Source organism: Scatophagus argus, chromosome 20 (assembly GCF_020382885.2).
Source record: "Scatophagus argus isolate fScaArg1 chromosome 20, fScaArg1.pri, whole genome shotgun sequence".
NCBI classification, from domain to species: Eukaryota; Metazoa; Chordata; class Actinopteri; family Scatophagidae; genus Scatophagus; species Scatophagus argus.
The window spans coordinates 3,115,817-3,134,943 of NC_058512.1; the positions used below are offsets into that span (position 1 = coordinate 3,115,817).

General features: G+C 42.6%; 3 protein-coding genes across 8 annotated transcripts; 2 read left to right on the forward strand and 1 right to left on the reverse strand.

Annotated features, from left to right (window-relative positions):
* Positions 1–1,867: 1,867 nt before the first annotated feature.
* miga2 (mitoguardin 2) lies at positions 1,868–9,204 on the reverse strand. Of its 2 annotated transcripts, XM_046374638.1 has the most exons (17): positions 9,065–9,125; positions 8,461–8,520; positions 7,916–8,191; positions 7,546–7,756; positions 7,344–7,459; positions 7,102–7,222; positions 6,607–6,734; positions 6,361–6,478; positions 6,073–6,179; positions 5,766–5,878; positions 5,453–5,525; positions 4,723–4,809; positions 4,505–4,603; positions 3,660–3,794; positions 3,508–3,561; positions 3,306–3,422; positions 1,868–2,930 (listed from the first exon to the last, which is right to left on the reverse strand). In XM_046374638.1, the coding sequence occupies exons 3-17, from the start codon at positions 8,009–8,011 to the stop codon at positions 2,730–2,732; spliced, it is 1,776 nt and encodes a 591-aa protein (XP_046230594.1). In that variant the 5' UTR covers positions 8,012–8,191; positions 8,461–8,520; positions 9,065–9,125; the 3' UTR covers positions 1,868–2,729. The 2 variants fall into 2 exon arrangements, with proteins under 2 accessions (XP_046230594.1, XP_046230593.1); XM_046374637.1 differs by lacking the exon at positions 8,461–8,520 and having other exon boundaries at positions 9,065–9,204.
* Positions 9,205–9,877: 673 nt separating this feature from the next.
* Positions 9,878–12,837, forward strand: st6galnac4 (ST6 (alpha-N-acetyl-neuraminyl-2,3-beta-galactosyl-1,3)-N-acetylgalactosaminide alpha-2,6-sialyltransferase 4). Of its 5 annotated transcripts, XM_046374640.1 has the most exons (6): positions 9,878–10,006; positions 10,256–10,332; positions 10,434–10,580; positions 10,770–11,200; positions 11,887–11,994; positions 12,100–12,837. In XM_046374640.1, exons 2-6 carry the CDS (start codon positions 10,321–10,323, stop codon positions 12,284–12,286), a joined length of 885 nt encoding a protein of 294 aa, XP_046230596.1. In that variant the 5' UTR covers positions 9,878–10,006; positions 10,256–10,320; the 3' UTR covers positions 12,287–12,837. The 5 variants fall into 5 exon arrangements, with proteins under 5 accessions (XP_046230596.1, XP_046230600.1, XP_046230597.1 ...); XM_046374644.1 differs by having other exon boundaries at positions 9,899–10,332; positions 10,770–11,113; XM_046374641.1 differs by having other exon boundaries at positions 9,903–10,332; positions 10,788–11,200.
* A 2,032-nt stretch (positions 12,838–14,869) lies between these two features.
* On the forward strand, positions 14,870–18,461 carry st6galnac6 (ST6 (alpha-N-acetyl-neuraminyl-2,3-beta-galactosyl-1,3)-N-acetylgalactosaminide alpha-2,6-sialyltransferase 6). The gene is made up of 6 exons (XM_046374646.1): positions 14,870–15,067; positions 15,377–15,455; positions 16,216–16,407; positions 17,005–17,417; positions 17,524–17,631; positions 17,730–18,461. The coding sequence occupies exons 2-6, from the start codon at positions 15,432–15,434 to the stop codon at positions 17,914–17,916; spliced, it is 924 nt and encodes a 307-aa protein (XP_046230602.1). The 5' UTR covers positions 14,870–15,067; positions 15,377–15,431; the 3' UTR covers positions 17,917–18,461.
* The last annotated feature ends 666 nt before the right edge of the window (positions 18,462–19,127 follow it).

A 19,127-nucleotide genomic window follows, 5' to 3' on the forward strand; every position in this document is an offset into this window, starting at 1 on the left:
TGTTGGAAGAAATCACCTCTGATCATCTACTCTCAGAACACAGAAAAAGCAGACCAATATGCAAACACAAGACTAAACATTAGCATTTTTCCCTAAGTGCATTTAGCTGCATGATGCGTACTGCTGCAAATGTACTCGAGACTTTACATTAACAAGACTAAAACATATTTTCAAAGCAGTGCATCGGGATTGGAACACGCGCAATAGACCATTAAAACTTTTAACGTTTCAGAGGTGGAGTCCAAAACTAAAACAGTAACCAGAATATAGAATATAGATTTCTGGGAAAGATAGCTTCTCTATTGTACAGATTTTTGCTCCATGTTATCAATAATATGTCAGTTCTATGATTTGATAAATACTTCAATATATTTGTATGATTAAACTCTCAAACTGATTATTCAAAAAGGAGTTTGTCGGACATTCCTGCATCTTTCTGCTTTTCTGATAAAGTGCAAAATGCTTAAAAACACAAAGCTGCACATCCTGTCGAAACAAAGCACTAAATTCTCATCTGTAAAAGCTCCATTTACAGTTACAGTTCATGTTAGACAGAAACAGAAATAATCCTACAACACTGAGGAACACAACGTTGTTATATTGCAACATTGGGGCAAACAACATTTCTGAGCTCTGATTTTCAGAGGCATGTTGCAACAGGAGCAGGATCTGGATTATCAAGACCACATAAAAACACTTGTATGATTATGAATAACAAAGAGATGATTCTGTTAATGTGTATGATAAACTGTTGACATAAAAAAAAAAAATCTATGGAGACCCAAAATGATTTGACATTCATTTCTTCCCTCCCATGACTAAACCATAAGCAAACGTTCTGTGCTTCTCCTGCCCTTACTAATAAATAATATTGTCATCATATTTCATTAATATAATTCTGTTTATGACGAGTTTTTTAACAAACAAACTACAGTCTGCAGAAAACAAATCTGCTCTTACAGTAGTGGAGTTGTTCAAATTTGGGTCACAGAAAAAAAACTCTGTTTAACTTGGCATGGAAGTGCCCCTTCTGTGTCTCCGTGCTCCAACAGTATTTCACAGTGTTGAGAAAACAAAAAAACTCAGAGGTTATCATCAGTGCACTTGTAGGTTAGACTCTGACTGAACAATGCCCGGTTCTTCACTACATTACACATCTTCCTGAAATCAGAAACAATGCAATAATACCGTCGCTGAGACTAGCAAATGTCACCGTCATTTATAGTTCGTTTCAACGTTAAAAAGTTTCAGGAAGAAAGCAAACAACACATGGGTAGTGTATGTGGGAAAACATCCACATTTGCTTCTAATAAATTCTACAAAGTCTCTGAAGGTGTTACAAAACTATGTGCATTTGTTCAGCCGTGAACACACACATTTTGACATGTTACAGTATGAAAAGCACAGGTGCAAACGATAAAATTAATCAAAGCTGAATTCCATGTGGCTGCTTCTGCTTTCTGCTGTGCATGCTGGCTCTTGGTCGCAGCTTAAATAGAACATTTTGGCTGTAGTAAGAAACACCTGAGCTATTCCTACTTTGTCAAAATGCCGGCTGTGGCAGATTTCTTTTCCTAATGCATTTGTCTTATACTCACTCACTGCCAGAAACCTTTAAGATCAGACGAGCGTCCATATTCAATACGTATTGCTCCAATTTTTACACCGAAAACATATATTTTCACGTAACTTAAATTACGTGAATTAACGTAAATTAAAGCTTAGCAAGTCGTTTAATTTAGGCATAAACATTTGGATGCTCTTCAAGTGACTCAACCGATCACCACAGTAATATTGATTTCAAGTTAGAGTGGAACTTACGACTCCCTGATTAATCGATTTGTTTTCTGTTACATCTTCAAGACTGGCAATAATCCTGTGTGATGGCATTCAGACAGATGTTTTCACACCTGGTCTTGTTCGTAGTGGGGTGTTTCTTTATGTGCCTCTGCGGCATCCAAAATCTGAGGGATCAATTATGACAGAAGAACAGAAAACCTGACCATTTGCATCTTAGCCAGATCAGCTGAGAAGATTATATGAGAAGAAACGGCGGTCAGCGATCAAAATACAGCTTTGGGGATAATTCAGCTACTATATGATTAACATGTTAGCACCCTAAACCCATTTTATAGGATCTCTTTTAGCATTTAACACACTTGGCCTGCTCGATTAAACCGAATTAGATGAAATATTTCATCAGCTGAAAGAGAATTTAGGAATAATCAGTGAGAAGAGAAATCATTTAGTTCCTTCAGATCTTCAGCTGTCAAGCCTGTCAAGAATTATCACAGATTTAACAAACATCCTTCCCCCTCTGATATAAAACAAATACACAGTATCGACAGAATTTCATTCCATTTCTTTTCACATACTAATGACCACTATGATATCCCACCCGATTCCATGTGTCAGATGATGAGACGGTTACAATACAACCACTGGCTCGATCAGTGTGGAGCAATAGTGTAGAAGGCCCAGTCTTCCTGTGTTGGGAGCACGTCTGGTCTGCCTCATTCAGTCCAGGACACGCGATGCTTCAGATCTGGTGAAAATACATCCTCTTACAGCAGTCGAAGAACACAGATGAATGAACCAGTAATTCTGATTCACTTAATGGAGATACAGAATTAGGGCTGAGCTGAGAGTCCTATCAGCTCCCTACCGCTCAGCCCAGTGCATTCGTCCTGCGTGAGCCCAACTAAGACCTTAGCGACCTTCCAGTGGCCTCAGTTGAGCCCTGAAGAGCCGTCTGTGTCTCGAGGCAGGGCACCGTTGAGCTCTGTGAGGCTGTCGATTCCGAGATAGCCCAGTAAAATCTCACTCCGGCGGTGGGAAAGTTTCAGGAGGTCTTCAGCCAAGCACTGAGCTGAGGTGAAGCGGACCTTGTCATGATCAAACATATCCTTAAGGTACTGCACGATTTGTTGCTGCAGAGTAAAGGAGAGAATGTATGAGAGAAACTGTTAAGTAACATGTTCAGTTTGTCAGGGTTAATCCTACTCAGTCTGTGAAAACTCTTGTGTGATGTCTTCTCAGGAGGAACTGAAAAAAAAACATCATAGTTTTGGAGGTTGATGCATACGAGGGATCAAAATCTGAGGTTTCAAACCAAAATTTTGATTACATCATCAAGGTTATCTTCTCAGATTTTGGAAAGCTCCTGCACACCACAAGATATTACAGCCATTTTGCTGGCTGTATAATCCTCCTCATGGCAAGTCTTATGTATAAAATTGTTGCCTCTTTAAATTAATCGCTTTAAAACAAAAAAATCACAGTCTCTTAGCTACGTCGGCTCTCACCTTGAAGATAGTACACACTTCACTTAGGTGCTGCCGGGGTCCCAAAAAGCCAAAAGCTAAAACAGGGCTCACGTGTTCTGAGATGGCATAGAAATGGGAGATAAAACCATCTGGAACCTGAGGAGAGTCGGAAAAGAGCAAGCTGTCAGAATCAAATATGTATATCAGCACTGTGAATATGCAACAATGAGCTCAAGCTCACCATCAGAAGACGCCTTTTCGCTTTTAGGACAGACCAGCAAGCAGTCGCCAGAGCCTAACAGAAAAACACATCCACATCCGTTATTCCAGTAACTTGTAACTAAGTTATCAGTGGCATATTCAAAGAATGTGTGTGTCTGTGTATAAATTAACCGTCTCTTTAAAGCTGTCAGAGAGCCAGCGGTTTCGCAACACAGCTACCACAGATGAGGGAGGGCTCTCCAGGTCTTCAAATGCGTCCATCAGGATAAAGTCCAACACAATGTCGAAAAAGTTCATACACACTACCTGCAGAGATCACAACATGAGGACCCCAACACTGTGTTTAAAAGACGTAACTGTGACTGTAACAGTGACCGATGAAAGCAGCAAATCTGGAACCCCCATCCAATAACATTTTATTTCTCTGATTCACTGCTTTTGTTCCTGTTAATGTGGCTCCCACTCGTCATTCGCTCTCTCTCTGATGAGCTGCTGGGGGGGGGGGTAACTTTGTGTACCAGCAGCAACCAACAATTCCATTACAATAAGCCTTTACAGAAAAACAGACAAGAGTCTTGGGCAGAAACAACCGTGTGTGATTTGCAGTTCTTTTAAGAGATCTAATGCATATTATAACACTGTTTGCCACTTACACAACCAACTACAATGAACTTCTACTACTAAACATGAGCTTTAGACTGAGTAAAGCACAGAGTAACCTGGCTGGTGGGTGCACTCAAGTTAAACTTTAATTCAGGTTAGTCACAGGGTATCTCAAGTTCATGTAAACCGCCTGAGTATCTCTGTTCCCATGAATAAACCAACAAACACCTACGCTCACAGGCAGAACAAAGCTGCAGACACTAATTGAAAAGTGAAATGTCATTTAGTCAAAGAGTCCTGACGTTCGAGACACTGTAAACACCACACTCACGCTCTGACAACCGAACCTACATGTGATTACACTTATAGGCAAACGATGAAAGAAACATGGCGTGAATGACAGCATTACTCACCCCTCGGCCCTCCAGCTCCATCTTAGTTGTGGGCCACGTTTCCTCTCTCTGAGTGTAAAGCAGCATGTCCTCGTAGCTCTCCAGGAAGCCTTTGGGACTCTGCGATAAAAAAGGGGGGAAAAAAACCCAACAACAACAACACAGGAACTGATTAGGTACTGCTACACAAATACGTCCTGTTTGTTAATAAGGGCGGACTGAAATGAGTAGCGTTTCACCTTGTTTGCCTTCACCATTAACCCTGCAATCATTTGCTTCCCAGTTTCCATGAAAAATGTGCGGTGAGTTTCGTCTAACAATAGAACCTGGAACAGAATTGGGGGGAAAACCAAAGTACAATTATTCAACAGAAAGACTAAAACACAGCAGCTACGTTCCATCTGATGACCCGAAACCTTGCAAATCAAACTTAAGCAGAGTCACCGAATTGAATTTCCATGCATGGACAGACATTTGGCTGAGACTGAAATTACAAGTCATAGAGACAATGACTATAGTAACATCCATTTTTCTCAGGGTAACTCACACCATGAGTGACCTCTGCTCATTGCAGCTGTTGTATTATATTTGACTTTATAGCTTTTGTCTGGCTGTTGCCTGAACAAAGAAACCTGACTCACTGTTGCCTGTGGGTGCTTAGACTGCACCTGCACCAAGGCAACATATCATAAACTCTGCAGTGTGCTGGAGGGTTTCTACTAGGGTGTCATTACATGTACTGTGAGATCAGACATGATTCTGATGTTGCTATAATGGAATTCATCATGACAAAGAACCTAAAATCACGCCTTTCCTCGATATTTTGCTACTAGACTACCATAACAAGCTACACTGAAGAGCTTTTGACCACTTGTAATGCAAAACACAAAACAACACAAAAACATGACTGTCAATCAACCAAGCAAAGAGAATTATCTACGCAAGTTAGTCGCATAAGCTGAAACAGACCTGGAATGCTTGTCTCACACAATGAAGCTTGGCAAGGAAGTCTTGGTCACCAAAACATTCAAGTAATTCAGTCCTGGTGAAAAAAAGAGAGAGAGGCATGAAGCTCACTGAAACCTTGTTCTTATCTTAGCCACTCTATTTTTTACAGCAGTATAAATTGATTTTTGGCAGCTGGGTTGGGAAAAACGGAACAGGTTCTAAACACAACACTGGCACAATTTCATCTTGGAAATATTCATTTAGAGTCACATTGTAGTGCACTTGATGTTTGGTCCAATGTTCAGTCTCCTTGTAGCTCAAACTCTGCAGTTACCTCAGGGACCTATAGGCCACTTTGTTATCCCGGACCAGAGACAAGGCCTCTTCATAGAGAGCTGCTGGCTTAAGTGGCTGGTAGACCTCTTGTAGAGACATGGCATCAAACAGCTGCACAGACAAAACACACACACCTCAGCCTACAGTCCACAGCTGTTTTATATAGAAAAGCAGCATACATGGAGGTATCTACAAAACTAGCATGTGTATTTTATGCAGACACAAGGTGGCTGTGGGAAATCCGTGTCTGCCATGATGTATCTTGTTTTTTGCCAGTCTTTAGAAACCAGGGGAAAGGGGCTAACCTCTGCAGCTGAGAAGAAGGAATCTTCAGAGGTAACAGTAGTCGCATCATCATCTTGAAGTCTGTGGAAGCTCTCCACTTGAGGCAAGATGAGAGTTCCTTCACTCTCTGCCAAAAGAACAACACAAACTCTGACTGACATGGAAAAGAATTAAAAGGGAGATGTACTTAATAGAAGTAAAAAAAGAAAAAAAGAAACTGTGCTACTACTGAAAAAGTCCAAGACTCTGTATCAGTCATACTCCTACCTTCTCATAAAGGTCATAGAAAAGCTCAGCGTGACTCTTACCAAAGTCTGCCAACACGCTGTCTGTCGGGATACTGCTGCCAAAATCTTCCTGTAGGTGGTATGCCCTGTGCAGTAGTGTCTCCAGCTTCTCAGCAAACATTTTATTATGGGCTTCAGCCTATGTTGGAGATTGTTTAAAAAAGCATAAATACTGAGAGCATCACAGGTACAGTAGCTGAATTCCCAGCTACACCAAGTACAATAACTTCAAGCAGCCTGTACTGGCACAGATTGTTTGATGATTACCACAGGCAAGTCTCCACACGCTGCCCCCTGCAGAGCGAGGCTGTTGTTGCTAGAGGTTGAGCGGGTGTGATGGCGAATATTCAGGGCTTGTTCCCACTTTTGTAGAGCTTCCTCGAACAGCTCCATCCCTACCAAGAAAAGGAGGATTTGTCTAAAACAAATTGTGTATTTGCGAGCTGGAAGACAAAAACTTTTAGCTAACTGACTGAAAAGTGGTGCGAAGATGCAGAGTTGGGGTTATTTCTCACTGGCTGCTGCTAGGGCAATTCTTACTTTATCAAAAACATTCCTTAATGTTGGTTTAAGTGACCCGAGGCTGTACATCTCCAAAAGACAGAAAAAAGACCAAAGAATGAAAGAACTCAAATAGATTACCAAACAACAGCACTCAAAAAAATGTATCTTTATTATTTATTGTAGAATACTGCCACCATCTCTGACATACAGCTTGTCTATTACATTTTCACAAAGCCAGGAGGAACAGTAAATACCTACCCATTAAATAGAGATTCTCTGCATTTGCGTCTTCTGCTACCCCTGATTCTTCCACCACAGGCTCTGCTTCCCAGGGGGTGGACGGATTGGCAGACTGATTTGGAGAGCTTGGGACCCGCATCTACGCCAGGAGCACACATACACAAAAAGATGAATTAGAAAGACAGAAAAACATAACAGGGGAAATGGTAAGTAAAGAAAACTAAAAGACACAAAACTGGTTTTAAAATTGTAAAACTAACAGATGCCAGGCTGTGTGAAGAACTTGAATGTTTACTGGGGGCCAGGGAGGAAATTCCACTCATGGTGTCGTTGCTCCGAGTGCTGGGACTCATCATCTGTCGACCACTAAATGGACCTGTACAGAGAGGCAAAGCAGAATTATAATTTTAAAAAAAATCCAAAGTGCCTTTATTTCCCCTCCATGCATTAAGTCATGCACACCTCTTTTTAATGATGAGGGTCTTCCTGTCTTCATCAGTGCCTCAGGTATCCCCGCCGTCTTCTGGCCATCCTTCCCTTGTGTTACCTGCTTCTTTTTTCTCCCTCGCCTTTTCAGCTGATGAGCGGTAAGAGCCAGAGCTACACTGCCCAGAGCTGTGGCAAACAGCACCTTCTTCAAGCTCGGAGTAAGCCTTAGCTGAGAAAATATGGACTGCAAATAGGAGAGGCAAACGAAAGCTGTCAGCACAAAGAACTCTGTTAAGATATACTTTAATCGTTACCTCTTTAATTTTTAAAGAAGTCTACAGGATAGCAAAGAGTGCTTGTGTTCAGAGATGCAAAACCTAACTGTGCATGCAAAATGGCTTACCTGCCCAAATGTGGAATAGAGAAACACCGGGATCTCTGCTACAGTCATGGCCAAAGCCTGGGCGATGGACATCCCCTCTGCTTGTCTAAATGACATCTCAGAAATCAAATCCTTCAGGCCACAAGTCTCCAAAGCCCAGTCACATTCACAGTAAACAAGGTCTCCTCGTTGCTCTGGGATCAGCCAACTCAGGGCTTGCTGATGAACCGTTTGTCGTCATCCACTCCGGGGCTTGCACTCCACACTGGTCCAGTGTCTGGCTGTAGATTTATTACCCTACAATAGACAGGATATGAATTTTGGAAAACATCTGAGTGTGTCAGCCTCCTCCTCTGGAGCTGCATTACACGGCACAGATGGTGTAATGATAAGAGACATAACATCAATAATTATGACAACAACAACAACAACAGGGCTGCTGGCTGCAGGGCAAAACCCTTGAGACACAGACTTAACTTACAAAGGCCCATGGTTTAAGCTGGGAAAATCGAGCTCGCATTAACTGTTAAGCAGCAGAGCAACTTGAAGTTCTTCCAGCTACTTACCAGTCTACACTGTCTGCAAGTCTGGAATGTAGCTGTCTGGACCAGCCTGCCCAACGCCTACTGTACATGACAAAGAGCAGGTGCGGCTTCAACGTCATACTGGCGGACTTTTCCTCTTTCTCTGCTACTGACTTATTCAATAAAACATCGACGGATAAAAAATAAACAACAATTTTCCAGACACCCATTACAAAGTACTGATAATGGACGGGATGCTAGCTGACAAAGACTCGATTAAACGGTAAATTGCAAGCTAGGCAGTAAGCCGCCAGGTCCGGGTAGCTGAGACCAGGAATCAAATTTTCAGAATTGATATACAGTACAGAGCATGGCAAAGGTCTGTCTTTGAAAACTGTGTTAATATCTGGCCAAAGTCAGCACTAGCAGCCAAGCGACAACCCTCACACAGGCGACCATGCTAACGTTAGCTCGCACATTCAGCTAGCCTAGCTCAGCCTCATCTGTCACTTCACATCACAGCATCATCCAGTCAACCGGACACCGACTGTATGGCTTTGAGCTGACACCTCGGAGGCTTCAGTGGCACTGTGTACAGCTCACCAGCAGCACAAGTAATAACATAATCCCTCACACAGGTACATACCGTAAGCATCCAAGGCGGCAGGGAAGGACATTCCTGTGTCACAGTCACAGTCAGTGAAAGCCTCACACTAGCTTTTTGCTCGAGGGCGAGCGCTTTAGAAACGCAAGAATATTGACGCGACCACCAGCCAATGGAAGGAGGAGTACTAAAGATTGCCCTTTTATCGACCAATTGGATAGAAGGTGAGACTAGCAAATGATTTTACAAGCCAATCAAGTCGTAGATCATAGAGCATCGTCCCCGCATGGGCAAAGGTAAAAGCTGTCAGAAAGTTTTGTGTGGTGCATATATTTGTAAAAATGACACTGAAATAACACGAGAGACATATAAAGTCATATAAAGTTATGTCTGTTATAATATCCTACATTATTAGGTAATTTAAATAAATCGAACAATTTTCTTTGCACTTCTGTGTATAGACATGTAATAAATTATGGCCAGATCAGTCTTTGTCAGAGAGTCGCCTCTTAATAATGATGTTTTAATAAGTAAGAAGAACGACCACAGTTATCGTAAAGTATCACAAGTTTTTTTTAAAAAACTATACAACTGTCTGGCTTTTTAGCAGAGTAATTTATGCGACTCCGTATTGTGGAATTGTAAGTTTACGTGTGGCACTTGAAGGTGGCATTACAAAGTTCCCACACATGCATAAGCACACAACAATAATCCGAAATTAGTGTTTCTGGTTTTCAAATTAAAAGCTCTACAAGTATAAACATGCTTATGAAAGGCGCATTGTTGGTCTCTATCTCTTACTCGGTCGTTCTCAAAACCTATTGTGCGTGCGGTACAACTGCCTTTTTCCCGCCGGAGTGGTTTTGTGTTGTATGTGTTTAAATTACATTCTTGTTGTGGAAAAGGGAGGACCGGAAGTGTCGCTCTGGAGAGTGGAACACAGTGCGGAATCATGATTTGAGGACTACTGTGTCAACATAGCGGGTGAGATAACAGTACGGATGAACAGCGAGTAGTAGTAAATTCAGGTGTACTGTAGATCATACAAGAATAGTGGACCTGTTGTCCGCCGGGCGATGAAAAGTAACGTTACACCGAAAAGGAAAAGATCCCGGATTTGTGAAGAGCCATCAGAACGGATCGAAAGCAGCCATTAAAAATCTGTAAATATGAATGCTGTTGATCATGATTCATCCGTGGCTGGGCTTGTCTCTCTCGCCTCTTCTGCCTCAGGTCAAGCGGCAGGAAAATGAGTGTCGCCCGGATCTCTGGAGCGGGGCTTTCTGAACGGCCTTGATATGAAATCTCTGGTGAGAAGGAGTCGGTTGTTCCGTGTTTTTGTCAGGTATTGGATGAATGCGCATCAGCCAACACTAACGCGCTCTGTCACACTTTTCTCCGGCTAACGCAGATGCTCCGCTGGCTTTGCCTGCTTAGCCTGAGCCTTCCTCTGCTGTTTTGGTTTGCACATGTGATCAGACGGGACGGTCAGCCGCCGGCTGCGCACCGCACCGGCCTAAAGGGCTACATGAGGATCACCCCCGGCAGGACGGACCAGGTGAGGGGCAGACAGCTTCTAGATGTTTTGGTCCAAGTCAAAGTTCATTTGTGACCCTGAAGATTAAAAACTGTTGTTAATACACATAGAGAGCTGAAATAAAAGCATAAAAGATATCAAATGAGTGCTTTTTTAAAATGCATTTATCATATTACTGTGTACAAACCAAAACCAAAAACGTCTTTCCAGTTCCGTCCTTTGTCTCAGCAGTTCCTGGACATGCACTGCAGCCAGTGTGCCTTGGTCTCCAGCTCGGGTCAGATGCTCGGAGCAGGCGCCGGAGAGGAGATAGACAAGATCGAGTGCGTGATCCGGATGAACAACGCACCCACAGCGGGCTACGAGAGGGACGTGGGGGTCCGCACCAGCGTGCGGGTCGTGTCGCACACCAGCGTTCCCCTGTTGGTGAAAAACGAGCTCCACTATTTCCAGCAATCGGCAGACACCACATATGTGTTCTGGGGTCCCGAAAGGAACATGAGGCAAGACGGGAAAGGACGGATCTTCAATGCTCTCCTGAGAATAGCAAAAAGGTATCCAAAAGTCCGGATGTACGCTGTGACCAGAGAGAAGATTCAGTTCTGTGATGGCGTGTTTCAGAATGAAACAGGAAAAAACAGGTACGAGCTGAGGGCAAAGACATAAAAAACACCTTAAAAATCCTTTAACCAGTTTTAACCTGTCAGTTAAAATAAGATACGTCCACGTGTAGAGAAAACAACAAAGTAAAAAACACAAACTTTTTATTATATTTTAGTTACGAACCACATTATGTGTCAGGAAAATGTGGAATAAGTACTCTTGTCTTTTATTTAAGTAAAAGTATCTAAACCACAGTGTAGAAATATTTTGTTACAAGTAAAAGTCCTGCATTCAACGTTGTACTACAATCTTATATTTGATATTATTGGATTGTAGTTACTGATGAATTAATGTGTCACTTTAATGTTGCAGCTGGTAAAGATGGAGCTAATTTGAACTACTTTTGGATTTATGTTTTGTATAATAATAATAATCACCTGAATGTGTAAAGTAACTACTAATGTTGTCTGTAAAAAATACAGTATTTACCCCTGGGATCAAGTGGAGTAGAGGAACAAAACAGCATTAACTGGAAGTACTCAAATAGAGTACAAATAAGTTTAGATGAAGTACTAAGGAGATGTATATCAGTGGGGTCATTTACTATGAGTACACTGTAAGGAGAGCTGATGTAATGTGTCTTAATGCCTCATCCAAGGTTTAGGCTTTTAGTTTAGTCATTTTTCAAGTATTTTAAGAGCAGATGTTTGTGTCTCTCGCTCAGAATGAAGACGGGGGCGTTTCTCAGCACTGGATTCTTCACGATGATTCTGGCTATTGACATGTGTGACAGCATCCATGTTTATGGGATGATTGATGACAACTACTGCAGGTGAGACCCAGTTTAATGACCTGTACTCAACCTCTGTGTTTGTTTGTTTGTTTGTTTTTTCAATGGTTAAAGCATTTGACCTCCCTCTGGTACTCCTCCTGATAGTCGGGCCAATCACAGCGTTGTTCCTTACCATTACTATGAGAGGAACCGAATCGATGAGTGCAGGATGTACAGGGTCCACGAGAACACGCGGCGCGGCGGTCACCGCTTCATCACTGAGAAGGCCATCTATGCGAAATGGGCGACGCGGCACAAGATGGACTTTAAACACCCGTCTTGGAGCCTGTGAAGGAGGAGGGGAAGAGCACAGTTGTATTTACCTTTTCTGGCTTTTTCAGTGTTACCTGAGCAGGAAGTTGCTCAAGCATTTGAAACTGTCTCAAATAGTTCTGCAGTCATAAATATAAAATAATGTCATTTGTTTCTATGCTTAAGATGTACCAGCATTGAAGTGGTAACAGATGGCGAAGCACCACTCTCAGTATTAGCGAATGTGTCTGTTACGTACAGCCATATATCAGTGTAGATACTGACAAAGAGTATTAAGCCACTGAACTAGACACTAAAACCGGTTTATACCAAAGCTTCCATTTTATAATTTCTTTTCTATGTGCCTTGACTTTCTGTCTTACTCTGCACAATGTTTTATTTCATGCTGCAATCTGACCTGCAGACACAATATGCACCTTTACTCAATGAACCAGGAAGTGTGTCATTTACAGCTACGACTAACAAATCTGGCTCTTATTTTCTCGACTACCTGATTAATTGTTTGGTCCACAAATCGTGAAAAAAAATCTGTTCCGTTTTCAGTCGTAAACGACAAAGAAAACCAGCGAGTGAACCTTTGGGATTTTTGCATATAAAGTACGACTCAAACAACTCATCAATCACCAAAACAAAGTTGCAAATTATTTGATTCGGGCGCTAACCGTTTCAGCTCCAGTGATGTTTTGTCCCTGTAAGTTGGTCAGGATTTTGCCTCTGACACATGACACTCCTCCAGATGACATGTCCTGCCCTGAAGCAGAGTCGAGTTCAAAGTCAGCCAGACCAGCATCCAGGGACCGTCAGTAACTCTGAAACGACAAAAATGTTTCAGGCAAGTCTTGTTTGTGGCACATCGACCTCTCCATGTTGTGGCTTTGGGCTTGTTCACCAGACAAGAACAAATGGAACATAGTGGCTCATGCTTCTGCTTCAGCTTCAGCCTGTTACATTATTCTTCATAAACGACTCGCTGTTTGTTTCTGTGGAGTTTGATACCGAAGCTGTTTTGCTCGTTCCTTACCCTGACTGCCACCAGTGAGAGTGTTCGAATGCTTGAAGTAGTAACAGCAGCAAGCCTCTCATTTGATCATGATTGTGCACATGTTGGTGTGAACAGTATTCAGGTATCTCCACAGGGAGCTGAGTGCCATCAAACCCAAACGGTGCAGCACCATGTGAGGATGTGAGCACACCAACCACAGAGCAGACAGTATTAAAAGTGAAGAGATGTCCGCCTTTTAGCACCACAGCTGTCACAGTATTAAATACAAGGAGAGTGATGAGAGGACACAAACGGGGTCCATCAAAGCAGATCTTTGTTGGTGGAGGGTTGCCTGTGTGGAGACTCCTAAGCCCCTGACAGAAAGTCTGCAGAAAGCTGACTTGGTGTCTTCTTTAACTCTGAATAAAATGAGTTACTTGTCCTCAGACATGTACTTTAAAATTGTCTGCTGCCCGTTTACAGTCAGAAACATAGCGCTGCCTTTTCAGTTGCATCACACTTACTTTGTGACTAATTCCAAAGACTGTAATAGTGTTTGCACTACTGTGTCAAAGTGTTTTACTGTACATCTCAGACATGAATTGTTTGAATTAAAATACATTGTTAATGACTTTTTGGTCAGTAGTCTACTTATGTTGTGAACTGCTGAGAAAGTGAAAACCTGAATGTAAAGTTTACCACTGGTCAAATGTTGATGGTTGTCAACATGAATAAATCTGCTGTCAAATACTGTGTGTGTGTGTGTGTGTGTGTGTGTGTGTGAGCTTGACCCTGTACCTTCTGTCCCTCTCAGACCACATGATTTGTGTCTCCATGTGAGCTCAGTTGAAGGCTCTTGGTCAGGACAGAACAACACTGAGTGCCTACAAACTGTGCTCGATTGACAGTTTCACACACCACATTTTTTATTTTCAATTTCCTGTTAATGTCAGTGTTGTATTCACAAAACTCCAGTTACTTTTACCTCAAAACTCCATTAATTCACACACTAATAACATGCACTTTAGACATGTTAGTGTTTTTCTTAAACGCATTTTAATGGTTTCCCTTCTTAAAGCCTTTATAATCTTAGCAATAAAACCCCCATCATAACAATGCACCATCGTCAGCAGAGTCAGTTAATCCTCAGATGTTGAGTGAACTCTGGAGTTTGCACCTTCACTCAAAATTAAGGCCTTTTAAAGTTCTAAAATCAAGGGTTACCTGTAATATTGTTTTATAAATTTTAAGGGCATTATTTTTTAATCTCTTAAATCTCCCTTAATCCATTCAAAGGGTCTTACAGTCCATCTAGTTATCAGTTTAGTGCGAACCCCTTAAAATTCACTTTAGCTTGTATTGTATGTTCTCTTCCCAGTTTAAACCCCTTAATCCCGTTAACCCGATCTACGAAATAACCCCAGATTTAGAGTGGACCCCCTGACTTTGCAGCTTGACTCAAAAGGCCTTTCATTAGTTTATTATTTTTTTTTTTTAAAACATAACACCATCCTTTGAAAACCTCTAGGTTTTGTATTGGCACTGAAAACCAGCTAAGATATCCGTGCTGCTTGATGCCGACGGACCCCCACCCGTCGGGGCTGCAGTGAGCAGGACGTGCTGATGACGTCAGCCACTGGTGCAGGAAGATGGGGGACGACGGGGAGACGAGGAGGCACGTCAAACAGCAGCACCGCGAAGGCCACGGAACAGCAAACCGGATTAACGCCTTGACATGTCACCCTCGACTGTATTTTAATCTGCACCAGCGGGGTGTTTTCAAAATAAACTCGGCAACACCGGAGTGCGGATGGCTGCGTAGGTCTTTTTAAAATCACAATAACAACCTGTGCGCGCGCGCGTGTGTGTGTGTCAGGTAAACACGAGATAAGCTAACTAGCGAGGCTGTGACGACGTAATTAGCATATGTGGCTGTTAGAGTGTAAAATGACTGTAAACATTTGACGTGTTGTTGAAGCGTCGCTGTGATGCAGACATTTCAGTCCACCTGGAGTATTTTGGTGTCAGCTGAAAAGACGAGCTTTAAGATTAGCATTTAAAATAAGTCATATATAAATAATATTTTTTAATAAAGGAATTCAGTGTTTATTCGTCTGCTCCTGTCAGGTATGATGTCAGACGGTCACAGCCGGTGTGTTGGTACGCAGCCTGAACAGACAGCATGGGACTCAAGCTCAATGGCAAGGTAGGACAGGGTGTAGCACTCAGACCTTCACCATCATCACCATCATCACCATCATCAGTGTTATCTGTGTCTCTATTCTTTACAAGTGGTGGAGGAAGTCTTCCTCTGAAAATGTCCAGTAGAAGTACAAGTACTCTGTGGCTGTTTACGCTGCTAAATGTGGCATCTTCGAATTACCATTATGCATGCATTAAGACAAAATAAGACAGGACTTCATTTAACTCAGAGGAACCGCAGTACAAAGAGGGCAAATAAACTGTCAATAAATGTGCAAGGATGAACATGTAAACACGCAGATATACAAAGTGTGAAATCTAGGGATGTTGGTTATATCGGTTGACATGGCTTCTTCAGTTCGTTTTGTCCTGCGTAGGAATTAAAAAGTTTACTGTAATTTAAGTCAAAGTAAGTCCTGTCCAGAAGGCAGAGGACCTGCTGGACAGGACTTACTGTCCAGCAGGTCCTCTGCCTCTGGGATTGCTTCCAGCACCCCCGCAGCCCTTTCAGTCTCATGTGTTTGTGGCTGATGGATGGAGAATTTAGCAAACGAATCCTCTCACTTTCTACACTGAAACAGGAAGTGTTGGACATTTTTTGCATGTAAAACAGGTGAAATGATTTATCAGTTACCAAAATGGGTTCAGCTGTACTTTTATAAAATGGTGGGCAGTTTAATCTTTGTCAGTGCAGGAAAAACTGTAAATACTGAATATGTAAACGTGTTTAGTTAGATTTAACTGCTCTTGTTCACACACTGCAGGGACAACAGAGCCACAGGATGGTAATCTTGGCGGCCATCTTCGTCCTCATGACACTCCTCATCCTGTATGGCTCCAACAATGTCATCGACGACTATGCTCCCTTCCACGTGGCTACAAATACTGCACTCAGGACCACAGACCTGAAGAAGTGGGCTGGGAGGGAAGGTTATGTGCCCGTTTATGGGAACAAGGTAATTAAGAGCTAAAAGTTACGAGTGGAACTGATTTGAGTAGGTCTGATTTCAATACGACTTTGCACGTAATGTGGTTTGTTTCTTTAAATAAGACTGGCAGATGCAGCAGAAGAGAAACGTATCCATTACTGCTGCACAGAGCAAATGAAACTGTCTGCCTGAACTTAACCTCAGGACTTAGCAGCATTTCCAGCCTGCTTACTGCCTACAAAAAAAAGACACCAACAGGAAAGAAAGACAATAAGCACAGACCTCCTCTGCAGCTGCAGCTTATGTAAGACATTTAAAATGGAGAATGCAGCGTGAAAATGTAGGTGAAGTGTTTTTTCTCTGCAGATGAGTCAGATAACAGCTTCCTGTTCTGTTTCTCAGCATGTGGTTTTTCTGCCAGGCACCACAGCATCTTTCTGTCTGTCTCATATCCATCAGTACACGTCATCTAAAGCTCAAAAGATACACGATGGTCAATGGGATGCTGAACATGACACAGGACAGGACACGTCTCACGAGGGTGTTTGGTGATTTGACCTCACTGCTAATGATGGTTATGCATTGCATTGACTTAAAAACTTTCATGTTGTCTTTTCTTTGTAGAACATGACCCTCCGCTGTCATAACTGTGCGCTGGTGACGAGCTCCAGCCACCTCCTGGGCACCGGAGCAGGAGAAGAGATCGACCGTACGGAGTGTGTGATTCGTATGAATGACGCCCCGACGCTGGGGTTCGAGAGTGACGTAGGGAACCAGACCTCTCTGAGGGTCGTAGCCCACTCCAGCGTGTTCAGGGTGGTGCGGAGGCTTAACGAGCTCCTGCATCGCTCAGACAGCAGCCCTGTGATCATCTTCTGGGGACCCCCAAACAAGATTGGGAAGGATGCCAAGGGAACCTTGTACAGACTGATCCAGAGAATCAGCATGACCTACAGCAACTTGTCTTGTTTCAGCATCACAGCCAGCAAGATGCGCAGATTTGACAACCTGTTTCAGAGGGAGACGGGACGAGATCGGTGAGTGTTTAGGGAGCTAGCTTATTTTATTGTGGGTCAGCCCTGTATTGAGTAAATCCCACTTTCACAAACTCTGATGTCCATTTGTTTTTTTGTTTCTGCTCAGACAAAAATCTCACTCATGGTTGAGCACGGGCTGGTTCACCATGGTCATAGCCATCGAGATATGTGATAACATCAAAGTCTACGGGATGGTTCCACCCAGCCACTGTGGGTGAGTATAACGACGGCTCTGTAAAACTCCACCGACCCACTGGTGTCGCCACATCATTAAAAATCACAGATGAACTAATAAAACTCTTCTCCTCGTAGAAAAAGAACTGGATCCAAGAAGGTGCCCTACCACTACTACAAGCCCAGGGGGCCTGATGAGTGCGTAACATACATACAGAACGAAAGTGGCCGAAGGGGAAACCACCACCGCTTCATTACAGAGAAGCAGGTGTTTGCACGTTGGGCAAAACAGTACAACATCACCTTCACTCATCCCAAATGGTGAGAAGACTTCAGTGGAGAGCTGTCACTGAGGCCTGTGAGCCGGATTGTACTGCAACCCCCCCCCCCAGCGAGCCTTCAGGGAAGCACATGATGAATGGCGGCCACGTCCATGAATCACCACGAGGATGAAAAACTGTTTTCGGACCAAACGGCTGAGACGTTTTGAGAGGTTTGTCAAACAGTGTGTGTGTGTATTTCACACTGACGCGTGGCCGTCGTCCGACAGGCGTTTTTGTAAATAGAAAAGGAGATGAATTTTTACATGTTTGTAATATTTTTGTTATTATGTTTTGAAGAATGCGCTTATGTTTCCCGTGTGAAGAGGAGATTACATCAGCAAACGTTCTCATTAGACATGACAAAGTGGCCTACAGAACACTTTGTTCTGCTAGCTCTCCGTACACAGAGATTATTGCTCCTGAACCAAGACCAGAACCAGACTTTTTCAGTACCTTAGCCTCAATAGTTTAAATATTTTTACTCACATTTCATTTAGTGAAAAAAAAAAGCCAAAATTGTTCTCAAAAATCCATACAACTAAATAAATTGGGAATTAAATGAGGAAATCGTTAAAAAAGAAACGACCAACAGGATTCAGTGCCAGCTTGCTGTACTTTGTGCATCTAAAATATTTCTGAGGCTCAGAATTCAGCTCTGGATCACAGATGTCACATGGTTACAGAGAGCACAACGAGCTCGGGGCACGTCGGTACCTTTAGCCTGAGGGATTTCGTCTGTGTCGATCATGTCACCGTTTGTGCGTCACTCACTGTAATAATCGCACACATTCAGATTAAATTAAGTGGGACCAAATTTATTCTCGAGACGCAGACTGTCGTTACGCAGAAGTTAAATCAAGTGTGTTGTCATCTCACACACTTTGGTGTGCCGTCAGTTTGAAGGTACTGGTGCTTGCTTGAAACATTCGTGCTGCACAAGATGTTGATTTGAAATGTTTTCATGGACATAAAACTGTTGCCTCGTTAACTTGAACCTCTTTACCTCAGTGGCATTTCAGCGCAAGCAGCTCAACTGGTCCACAGAATGCATTAACGGTCATGTTACGTATCAGTATGTTGCTCTAGGGACTGCACAATTTAATCAAAAGTGAAATTGCAATTTTTATTACAGAAATATAAAGTAATCTGTTAAACTGTATCACCTTTTGGAAATAATCTGTAGACAGATTTTGTAAGATTATACATTTTAGGA